The sequence below is a fragment of the Gobius niger genome, assembly GCF_951799975.1.
Source record: "Gobius niger genome assembly, chromosome: 24".
Taxonomy (NCBI): domain Eukaryota; kingdom Metazoa; phylum Chordata; class Actinopteri; order Gobiiformes; family Gobiidae; genus Gobius; species Gobius niger.
Window position 1 is genome coordinate 15,194,494 of NC_136875.1, and position 12,244 is coordinate 15,206,737.

Here is a 12,244-nt window from a genome sequence, read left to right on the forward strand (position 1 = left end):
ATAAAAGCATTATAATGCAACTTAATAGCGATTTTCACAATAAAAGCATTATAATGCAACTTAATAGGGATTTTCACAATAAAGCATTATAATGCAACTTAATAGGGATTTTCGCATATAAAGCAGTATAATGCATTTTAATAGGGATTTTCGCAATAAAAGCACTATAATGCAACTTAATAGGGATTTTCACAATAATAGCACTATAATGCAACTTAATAGTGATTTTCACAATAAAAGCATTATAATGCAACTTAATAGGGATTTTCGCATATAAAGCAGTATAATGCAACTTAATAGGGATTTTCGCAATAAAAGCACTATAATGCAACTTAATAGTGATTTTCACAATAAAAGCACTATAATGCAACTTAATAGGGATTTTCGCATATAAAGCAGTATAATGCAACTTAATAGGGATTTTCGCAATAAAAGCACTATAATGCAACTTAATAGGGATTTTCACAATAATAGCACTATAATGCAACTTAATAGTGATTTTCACAATAAAAGCATTATAATGCAACTTAATAGGGATTTTCACATATAAAGCACTATAATGCAACTTAATAGGGATTTTCGCAATAAAAGCACTATAATGCAACTTAATAGTGATTTTCACAATAAAAGCACTATAATGCAACTTAATAGGGATTTTCGCATATAAAGCAGTATAATGCAACTAAATAGGGATTTTCACAATAAAAGCACTATAACGCAACTTAATAGGGATTTTCACAATAAAAGCACTATAATGCAACTAAATAGGGATTTTCACAATAAAAGAACTATAATGCAACTAAATAGGGATTTTCGCATATAAAGCACTATAATGCAACTTCATAGGGATTTTCGCAATAAAAGCACTATAATGCAACTTAATAGTGATTTTCACAATAAAAGCACTATAATGCAACTTAATAGGGATTTTCGCATATAAAGCAGTATAATGCAACTAAATAGGGATTTTCACAATAAAAGCACTATAATGCAACTTCATAGGATTTTCGCAATAAAAGCACTATAATGCAACTTAATAGGGATTTTCACAATAAAAGCACCATAATGCAACTTAATAGGGATTTTCGCATATAAAGCAGTATAATGCAACTTAATAGGGATTTTTCGCAATAAAAGCACTATAATGCAACTTAATAGGGATTTTCACAATAAAAGCACTATAATGCAACTTAATAGGGATTTTCACAATAAAAGCACTATAATGCAACTTAATAGGGATTTTCGCATATAAAGCACTATAATGCAACTTAATAGGGATTTTCGCATATAAAGCAGTATAATGCAACTTAATAGGAATTTTCGCATATAAAGCCGTATAATGCAACTTAATAGGGATTTTCACATATAAAGCCGTATAATGCAACTAAATAGGGATTTTCATAATAAAAGCAGGATTGCTGGATTTTTTTAATTTTTACTGGATTTTTGCCATTTCTTTGCTGGATTTTTGGTCCTTTTTTTGCTGGATTTTTCTCTCTTTTTTTGCTGGATTTTTGTCATTTTTTGCTGGATTTGTGTCTTTTTTTGCTGGATTTTTGTCTCTTTTTTTTGCTGGATTTTTGTCATTTTTTGCTGGATTTTTGTCTCTTTTTTTTGCTGGATTTTTTCAATTTTTACTGGATTTTTTACATTTCTTTGCTGGATTTTTGTCATTTTTTGCTGAATTTTTGTCATTTTTTTTGCTGGATTTTTGTCATTTTTTTGCTGGATTTTTGTCATTTTTTTTGCTGGATTTTTGACATTTTTTTGCTGGATTTTGATGATTTTTTGCTGGATTTTTGTCTTTTTTTGCTGGATTTTTTAAATTTTTACTGGATTTTTGTCATTTCATTGCTGGATTTTTGTCATTTTTTGTCATTGACTAACATTAGCTAAAAACAGTTCATAAAGTGGAGAAATAGCCGTGGAACAGCTCCTTTAGCTGCTGAGGTAAAAACATCTAACTCACTGTGGTCTCCAAGTGTTTTAATGTGAACAATAACTCCAGTATTGTAACTTCTAAAATCTCCATTAGTTTACAATTGCTGCTCATCCCATAATGCTTAGCGAGATGACGTCACATTCCCAACTCTATTACGAGGATCTCAGTCAGGCTCAACGACACAACATCAGCACAGAATCACAACACAACAGGACTAACCCGGAAACACTTTTCCCTGGAAGGAAACACCGATATGCGGCACTCGTGGGCAGGAGTTATTTACCTTTTACAAGGTTTAACCTGAAGCTAAAGCTAGCTAGCTCAACCAGCTCAACTGTTTATGGAAACAGCTGCGGTGGAGTCGCTCACACCTGGGCCCCCCCAACTCAAACTAACATGTTTGACTTTACTAATCCAGACAAATATGCTTCAATGTGTGTTAGCTTGTGTGTTAGCATATTAGCATGTGTGTTAGCATGTGTGTTAGCATATTAGCATGTGTGTTAGCAAAATAGCATGTGTGTTAGCTTGTGTGTTAGCATATTAGCATGTGTGTTAGCATATTAACATGTGTGTTAGCATATTAGCATGTGCGTTAGCATATTAACATGTGTGTTAGCATATTAGCATGTGTGTTAGCATATTAACATGTGTGTTAGCTTGTGTGTTAGCTTGTGTATTAGCATATTAGCATGTGTGTTAGCTTGTGTGTTAGCTTGTGTATTAGCATATTAGCATGTGTGTTAGCTTGTGTGTTAGCTTGTGTATTAGCATATTAGCATGTGTGTTAGCTTGTGTATTAGCATATTAGCATGTGTGTTAGCTTGTGTGTTAGCTTGTGTATTAGCATATTAGCATGTGTGTTAGCTTGTGTATTAGCATATTAGCATGTGTGTTAGCTTGTGTGTTAGCTTGTGTGTTAGCGTGTGTGTTAGCATATTAGCATGTGTGTTAGCTTGTGTGTTAGCGTGTGTGTTAGCTTGTGTGTTAGCGTGTGTGTTAGCATATTAGCTTGTGTGTTAGCCATTTATGAAGCTGTGTTGCAGATGTCAACTCCGTATAACTGCATCGTGAAGTATCTTCACTTATTGTTGTTTATTTATATTACGGTAAAGTATGTGCGGAGAGAGGGGGCGGAGTTAACTGAGAGAGGGGGCGGAGTTAACTGAGAGAGGGGGCGGAGTTAACTGAATCAAAGCGTTGTGTCTTCCGGGTTCGAAAAATACCTCCAGAAAACACTTATATTTATCACAAAAATGAGTGCTCCATAGTGGTAGAGGTACAATATATCATATACATGGCTATACTTCACTTTGGAATGGCTAAAATAGCAAGATATGGATCCTTTAACTATGTAAACATGATATTCAGGTATTGTAACTTAAACACATCAGGGATTATAACTTAAATGTGGATGATTCTGTCGTTTATTAAACTGATGAACATAAATGAGTCTCGTGCTGATCTCAGAACTCGGAACTCAGATGTGAAAATGAAACGTCAGGTCCTTCAGAGCTTTTTAATCTTTATTGATTTGAAGGAAACGCTCGAGCTCCACGCCGTCACTTTCCTCACTGTCGGGCGCCATCGCTTCCACCAGACTCCGCCCCTTTAGCACCGGGCACTTTGCTCATTATAAACTTTCCCACCAGAGCCCGCGCCCGTTCAGCTTTGTAGTGCTCGAGCGCTTTCAGAAGATCCTCACAGGCCTTGGTCCCGGAGTCGGCCTGAGGAGCAGGAGGATCATGAGGATCAGAGCTGGACTGGACCAGAGCCACGAGGAGCAGAACCAGGAGCAGACACAGCAGCTTCATGGTCCTGAGGAGACAAACAGACACGAGCCGCTGAACCCACATCTATCTATCATTTGAAAGCTAAGCCCTACAACACTGATAGAAATGGATCTTTTATCCTCGCTGACGTCATCCTTCATCTGTGTTTTCATCTCATTTTTTTTTTTAGATTTGGGTAAAACAGAACAGGTGTGAAAATAGCGACAAAACTGAGACGAAAACAAGGATGGAAATGTGGAAAAAGTGAGAAAAAATTGACGAAAAAGTGACAAAAAAATTAGATAAAATGACAAAAATGGACAAAAATTTGACGAAAAATTGAGAAAAAATGGACGAAAAAGTGATGAGAATTTAACAATAAAATGCGAATAATTTACCGAAAATGTGACAAAAAATTGAGAAAGATTTGATGAAAAATTGAGAAAAAATTGACAAAAAATGACAAAAAAATTGAAGAAAAATTGACAAAAATTGGACGAAAAATTGACAAAAAAAGGAGAAAAATTTGACAAAAATTGAGAAAAAAAATGACGAAAAATTGAAAAAAATTAAGAAAAAATTGACGAAAAAATTAAGAAAAAATTGACAAAAAAGTCAGAAAAAATTGCCAAAAAATGGACCAAAATTGGACGAAAAATTGACAAAAATTAGACGACTGCCCGACAAAAAATGTTTAGTTAGTCCATTTAGTTTTGTAGGTCTTTCAAATGAGGCGTTACACTGGCCTAAAGGATTTGAGTAAAGCTGAACTGCAGAAAACGCTCTCGGTTCAGGCGAGAGTTAAGAGGTTAATAAACAGGATTCATGCACAGAAAAAGTATTTTGGGGGTAAATGTTGTCCCTCAGCGCCCCCTAACTAAAACATCTCCCCCTCCTCTGTCTCAGTAGTTTTTAAATGAAACTCACAGTAGGTTTAGTTCAGGTCAATGATCTGCAGAAAAGGTCCCGGTCGCTTCCGAAGCTCAGGTCCTGAAGGAGAACGGGCGGCGTCGCTGATGTCTGAGGCGACTCTGAGGTCTGGTCCGGGTCTGGTCCGGGTCTGGTCCAGGTCTGGTCTTTATTGGGACGGGACGCAAAGCAGTAACGGTCAGAGAGGGGGGGGGGGGGGTCGGCTGAAGCTCCCCTCCCTCTTCTTTGGGACTTTTGGACCTGTGTTGAGATAAGGTCAGATTTACATGGAGGACGATACGAGATCCTCCAGAGTCTCCGAGAAGCTGCTCAGATGGAGGAACAGGGAGGATCAGGACGGGAGATTCAAATGAACATGTAAAGCGAAGCTGTAAACGGCCGTAAAACTCAACGGGACAAACGCAGACTGAGAAAGACACGTCCAGATGTTTTCACCCACCTTTGTTCTGAAGGGACTGGATTAAACCGGACACTTTCAAAATATAGGTCTTATAGTACTTTTACAATCCTTATACCCGTCTCTCAGACCCCACTCTGGTCCCTCTGGTCCCTCTGGTCCCTCTGGTCCCTCTGGTCCCTCTGGTCCCTCTGGTCCCCTCTCTGTGTCCCCTCTGGTCCCTCTGGTCCCTCTGGTCCCTCTGGTCCCTCTGGTCCCTCTGGCCCCTCTCACATTTTTCATCAATTTTTCATCACATTTTTGTCACATTTTTGTCACTTTTTTGTAATTTTTTCGTCACATTTTGGTCATTTTTAGGTCATTTTTTTGTCATATTTTTGTCATATTTTTCTATTTTTTTGGTCATTTTTTGGTCATATTATGTCATTTTTTCATCACATTTTTGTCACTTTTTTGTCAAATATCTTATCACATTTTTGTTGTTTTTTGGTCATTTTTTGTCACATTTTTGTCATATTTTTGTCACATTTTTCTATTTTTTTGTGTCATTTTTTGGTCATATTTTGTCATTTTCTCATCAATTTTTCATCACATTTTTCATCACATTTTTGTCACATTTTTGTCACTTTTTTGTCATTTTTTGGTCATTTTTCGTCACATTTTTTTAATTTTTTCGGCAATTTTTGTCACATTCTTTGTCTTTTTGTCATATTTTTGTCATGTTTTCATCAATTTTTCATCACATTTTTGTTGTTTTTTGGTCATTTTTTGTCACATTTTTGTCATTTTTTTGTCTCATTCTTTGTCTTTTTTTGTCATATTTTTGTCACATATTTCTATTTTTTTGGTCATATTTTGTTATTTTTTCATCAATTTTTCATCACATTTTCGTCACATTTTTTGTCAAATATTTTATCACATTTTTGTAGTTTTTTGGTCATTTTTTGTCACATTTTTGTCATATTTTTGTCACATTTTTGTCACATTTTTGTCATTTTTTGGTGACATTTTTTGTCTCATTCTTTGTCATTTTTGTCATATTTTTTGTCATTTTTTCATCAATTTTTCATCACATTTTCGTCACATTTTTGTCACACTTTTTTGTCAAATATTTATTACATTTTTGTCTTTTTTTTGTCATTTTTTGGTCATTTTACTTCTGTACTTCTGTTTAACAAATACCACAGTACTTGTGTTTGCAGGATTCCACCATCTGCAGGTTTTCAGACACAAATCTTTCCAACTTTCAGATTTAATCCAAGAGTTTCTTCATCTTTAATGCAGTGGTTCCCAAAGTGGGGTCGGGGTCCCCGGATGAGTGAACGTTCTGTCAAAAGGAGAAGCTTCTGAGCAAACGCACAAACAAAAAGTACATTTCACAATAAAACATGGAGACGTAACACAAACACAAACACAACACAAACACAAACACAAACACAAACACAAACACAAACACAAACATACAAACTTACTCAACATTTCAACTGTTTCAATCATTCAAAACAACAAAATTCATATATTTCAAATTGTCGCAGTGACAAACATATATAAAGGTACATTAATAGATATTATACTCAAAGATCCTGCTACTTAGCATTAGCATTAGCATTAGCATTAGCATTAGCGTTACATCCTCAATATCACTTTAAATGTGTTTCATTATTATCATTGATGAAGCAACAAAGACAAAATGCTCCTGTTTTCAGTGTATTTTTCCATGTTAAATACTTAAACCAGTTCACATGAAGATGAACCTGATTTTAAAAGGCTGGTCCAAATGTGTGGTTTAAGAGGAAACGCTTCCAAGATCCTGGACTGGTGAACCTTCAGACCTGCTCCTCAGAGACAGACCTGGTCCTCAGAGACAGACCTGCTCCTCAGAGACAGACCTGGTCCTGAGAGACAGACCTGGTCCTGAGAGACAGACCTGGTCCTGAGAGACAGACCTGGTCCTGAGAGACAGACCTGGTCCTCAGAGACAGACCTGGTCCTCAGAGACAGACCTGGTCCTCAGAGACAGACCTGGTCCTCAGTCAGAGACAGACCTGGTCCTCAGTCAGAGACAGACCTGGTCCTCAGAGACAGACCTGGTCCTGAGAGACAGACCTGGTCCTGAGAGACAGACCTGGTCCTCAGAGACAGACCTGGTCCTCAGAGACAGACCTGGTCCTCAGAGACAGACGTGGTCCTCAGAGACAGACCTGGTCCTCAGTCAGAGACAGACCTGGTCCTCAGAGACAGACCTGGTCCTCAGAGACAGACCTGGTCCTCAGAGACAGACCTGGTCCTCAGAGACAGACCTGGTCCTGAGAGACAGACCTGGTCCTCAGAGACAGACCTGGTCCTCAGAGACAGACGTGGCCTTCAGGATCAGGATCAGGATCAGAAATTCAAATGAACATGTAAAGTAAAGGCGATAAAACTCAACGGCAGCTGAGTTTTATGCCCCGCCCCCAACCCCTCCTCCCTCAGGCTCAGGGTTAATAATTCACTCTGGCAGAGACACGAACCCAGGACCAGATCCACCTGCTCCACAGAGTCTGATCCAGCTCTTCCTGATCACCAGCAGGTCTGTACATCTTTATTTACCCAGGAGAGTGGAGCCTATTGTACATGTTGTTGTTTTAGCGGTAGGGCAAACGTATACGCAGCCTCGGGGAGAACGAACTCCACGGACGTCCTGCTGAACCAGCTCACGTTTGTGTCTTTGTCCAAATCAGCAGAACTTGAGCCTGAGCTTAGAGGGGCTTTACCTGAACAGGGTCAAAGGTCAAACTGTCCTAAAGCGTTTACAACGTCGGCCTCGTCACGGGGGCCGAGTTTAAAGCAGGTTTCACGACTTTCAGGAGGAAAACGCTCACTTCACTGGAACATATGCCTGATAATCAGTGATGTACCTGAACGCGTTCATATTTTGGGCGAACGTGAACTGAGCGCACAGTGTTACTGCCTGATGAACGAAACCATGAACACGTTCATTCTGGTGTCTGTGAACGGCATTTCCGTTCTATTTACGTTCGTTCATTATGGTGCCAGATTTCTTATATCTGTGGTTTAAGACCGCGGATCAGTGAATATCATTATAAACCCTGCAGCGCCGTCAGAGTTTACCAGCAATTAAAAACTCATCTTTTTGCTTTGGCCTTCGGTTCCATGTGGACCAGATACAGTTTGTGCCTTTATATATTACCTGTGTTTAACTTTTATTGTGTTTATTGTACATATTGTTACTGTTCTTGTCCAGCACTTTGGTCGACAATGGTTGTTTTTAAATGTGCTTTATAAATAAAATTGACATTGACATTGACATTGACCAGCGGGTCTAAACTCTGGCAGGTCCACGGTGTAGCTCGCGCTAGCTCCGCTCCGCCCCCGCGCCAACAGCCTGACTGTATCCAGGTCTGTGGGGGTGAACTCTGCTGTTTATGGCCCTGGCACAGGCCCTGGCACAGGCCCTGGCACAGGCCCTGGCACAGGCCCTGGCACAGGCCCTGGCACACGGGTAACCAGCGGGTCCGCACGGTGCCTGCGAGCAGCCACAGTGTGAGGTTACGAAGCGAGTTTCCCTCATGTATCGTCTGTCGCTCCAAACTCCTCTGCTCCGCGGTGCCGCTCATTTACATAAAGCCACAATGCGGAGTTTTTTAAACTACAAATTAGCTCCTAAAACATTTTTTTTTTTCACATGATAAATTAACAAATTAACACAAATGCAATTGAATATCTGTAGCTTCATTTTCCACTAAGAATTGAAAAATTAAACTTAAAAAAAAATAAAAAACAAACAAAATATGATTAGCAAAAATATCCAAAATCCACTCATAAAACAGTGACAGGCTGACATAAAGAGCTTTAACACTAAGTGAGGAGGCCATAATATTTTTGACTCATGGCAGAAGTCAACTTTCTCCAGCTCTTCCAAGGTTGGCAACAATGCATCTCAAAATACTTCAGATTGTTGCTTTAAGATATGGATTTTAAAAATATTTCCCTGAGAGAGGAATATACTGCACTTCTCACCTTTTTCATGCCTGAATAACAGCTCGCAGCAAAAAAAAAAAAAAAGAACTATGAACTAGTTCATTTTTGGAACCATGAACGAACTATTAAGCATGAACAATTATGAAATATGAACGAACTGGTTCATTTTGAAATTTGTGAACTGAACTTTGAACTAGTTCATGTAGAAAATGAACTTTCCCAACACTGCTGATAATGTTAAAAAGGCTTTAAAACTCTCCTCTCTCTCTCCTCTCTCTCTCCTCTCTCCTCTCTCTCCTCCCTCTCTGTAAAAGTGTCTTCTCTCTCTCCTCCCTCTCTCCTCTCTCTCTCCTCTCTCTCTCCTCTCTCTCCTCCTCTCTCCTCTCTCTCCTCCCTCTCTGTAAAAGTGTCTTCTCTCTCTCCTCTCTCTCTCCTCTCCTCCTCTCCTCCTCTCTCTCTCCTCTCTCTCCTCTCTCTCCTCTCTCTCCTCTCTCTCCTCTCTCTCCTCCCTCTCTGTAAAAGTGTCTTCTCTCTCTCCTCCACAGAGAACATGCCCCGCCTCCTGCTCCTCCTGCTGGTCTCCTCCCTGCTCACGTCTTCTCTGGCCTCTTTTTCCCTGTTCTTCATGAGCGCAAACCAGAAGTTCATGAAGCTGCACAGCTACAGATCGAGCACCCTGGTGGACTGCAACCGCGACCTGAACCCCATCCTGAAGTTCATGAAGAAGGGGTGCGAGACCTGCAACACCTTCATCCTGGGAGAGAAGAACTACGTGACCGACATGAGCGCCGTGGACCAGGTACGAGGAGCAAACGCCTCAGCAGGAAGCTCAGAGTCACCAACAAAAAAATGAGACAAAAAAATGACAAAAATGACAAAAAAATGACAAAAAAATGACCAAAATATGACCAAAAAAATGACAAAAAGGACCCCAAAAATAAATAAAAAATGTGCTAAATATTTGACAAAAAAATGACAAAAAAATGACAAAAAAATGACAAAAAAATGTAAAAAAATCTCTAAAAATTGACAAAAAATTTGACAAAAATTTGACAAAAAAATGACAAAAAATGACCCAAAATGACCCAAAATATGACAAAAAATGACCCAAAAAATTACAAAAATGTGCTAAATATTTGACAAAAAATGTGACATAAAAATGTGACAAAAAAATGTGACAAAAAAATGTGACAAAAAAGACAAAAAAAGACAACAAAAAAAAAGAAGAAAAAAAAAAACATGACCCAAAAAATGACAAAAAGATGACAAAAAATCTCTAAAAATTGACAAAAAAAATGTGACAAAAATGTGACAAAAAAGACAAAAAATGGTAAAAAATGACCCAAAATATGACAAAAAAAAGACAAAAAAATGACAAAAAATGACAAAAAATCTGACAAAAATGTGACAAAAAAAATGACAAAAAATGACCCAAAATATGACAAAAAAAACGACCCAAAAAATAACAAAAATGTGCTAAATATTTGACAAAAAATGTGACAAAAAAATGTGACAAATAAATGAAAAAAAAAAAAAAAAAAACATGACCCAAAAAATGACAAAAAAATGACAAAAAAATGACAAAAAAAATGACAAAAAAATGATAAAAAAATGACAAAAAAATGATAAAAAAATGACAAAAAAATGATAAAAAAATGACAAAAAAATGATAAAAAATCTCTAAAAATTGACAAAAAAATGTGACAAAAATGTGACAAAAAAATGACAAAAAAGGACCCCAAAAATTACAAAAACGTGCTAAATATTTGACAAAATATGACAAAAAAATGACCCAAAAAATTACAAAAATGTGCTAAATATTTGACAAAAAATGACAAAAAAATGACAAAAAAATGACAAAAAAATGACAAAAAATGTGATGAAAAATGACAAAAAAAAGACAAAAAATGTGACAAAAAAATGACAAAAAAATGACGAAAAATGTGACGAAATATTTCCCCCAAAAAATGACAAAAATATGACAAAAAAGCTACAAAATGAGATTAATACCCGCAAAAGAAAAGATGGAAAAAAATCTGATGAGGAAAAAGATCCATGTAGAGCTTTGTAGATCTTAGCTTGAGTTGCTACACTGGCCTACAGGATTTGGGTGAAGCTGACCTGGAGAAAATGCTCTCGGTTCAGACACAGTGAGAGAAGCTCCTCCCCTGAGTCTCTGAGGCTCAGACTGAGGCCTGTGTGAGAATCCATCTGCTTCTTAAACGTTCCTCTCCATGATCTCCTCCCTCGTGTCCAGGTCTGCAGCACCAACGGCGGCGTCTACAAAGGCAAGGCCAAGCTCGGCAAGGACTTCTTCGACGAGTACGAAAGCAAGAACGAGTTTCGTGTGGTGAAGTGCGAGCTAGAACATTCTGATAAGCCGCCATACTGCACGTACAAGGAGGTGAAGGAGGCGGACGTCACCTCCACCCACATCACCGTGCTCTGCGCCAGGAACCGAGCTGCACATCTGCCTCCCTGCTCCCCTGCTGAAGAAGAACCGACGCTCCAGTAACTCCACCGCAGTTCCATCGTCCGCTATCAGAGCGCCCCCTAGAGGTCAAAGTCAAGTGTGACATTTCAGATGGTGCTCCCTGCAAAAAGTGCCCGACTAAAAACAAGGGAAAAAATCTTAAAATAAAACGTTTTGTCTTGTTTTAAGGAAAAAATTCTGCCAATGGGGTCAGTGTTTTTTTCTTGCTAAGAATTCTTTTTTCAAGAATATTTTTCTCATCATAAAACAAGAAAGAAACACTAAATTTAAGCAAATAAATAACTAGAATTAAGCAAAATGTCCTCAGGAAATGGAATAATTTAAGGAAAACATTCTTATTTAGTGAAAAATTGTGGATATTTGACTTAAATGTTGCTTGATTTAAGTAAAATGTTCTAAATTAAACACATTTTTGAGCAAAATGTTCTTAATAAATACTAATATTTAAGGAAAGTATTGCCCGGAGACCCGTCTCCATGATGTGGAGCCAGGCTGATGGTCAGAATCACCTGCTGGAGGATTCACCTATTGTACATGTTTTTAGTGGCAGACACGGGGAGAACATGCTCCACACAGAAAGGCCCCGTCCTGGTGGGAATCGAACCCGGGACCTTCGAGCTGTGAAGCTGAGGCTCTAACCGCTGTGCCACCGAGCCGCCCACTTTAAAGAATGGAATGTTTTATCTCTCTGTGAGAAGCAGTTCTTACATTAAGAGTTGTTGATCTGA

The 12,244-nt window shown here is 38.2% G+C and overlaps 1 protein-coding gene across 1 annotated transcript in view; it reads right to left on the bottom strand.

The window, feature by feature from the left end:
* The window catches only part of dgkq (diacylglycerol kinase theta), a gene marked incomplete at its 5' end in the record, with an annotated part of 14,240 nt that extends 10,372 nt beyond the window's left edge, over positions 1-3,868 (bottom strand). The window contains 2 exons of the mRNA XM_079582403.1: positions 3,592-3,760; positions 3,864-3,868. Coding sequence (XP_079438529.1) covers positions 3,592-3,760; positions 3,864-3,868 — 174 coding nt within the window. The remainder of the gene's footprint in view (positions 1-3,591; positions 3,761-3,863) is intronic.
* Between the last annotated feature and the right edge of the window lie 8,376 nt (positions 3,869-12,244).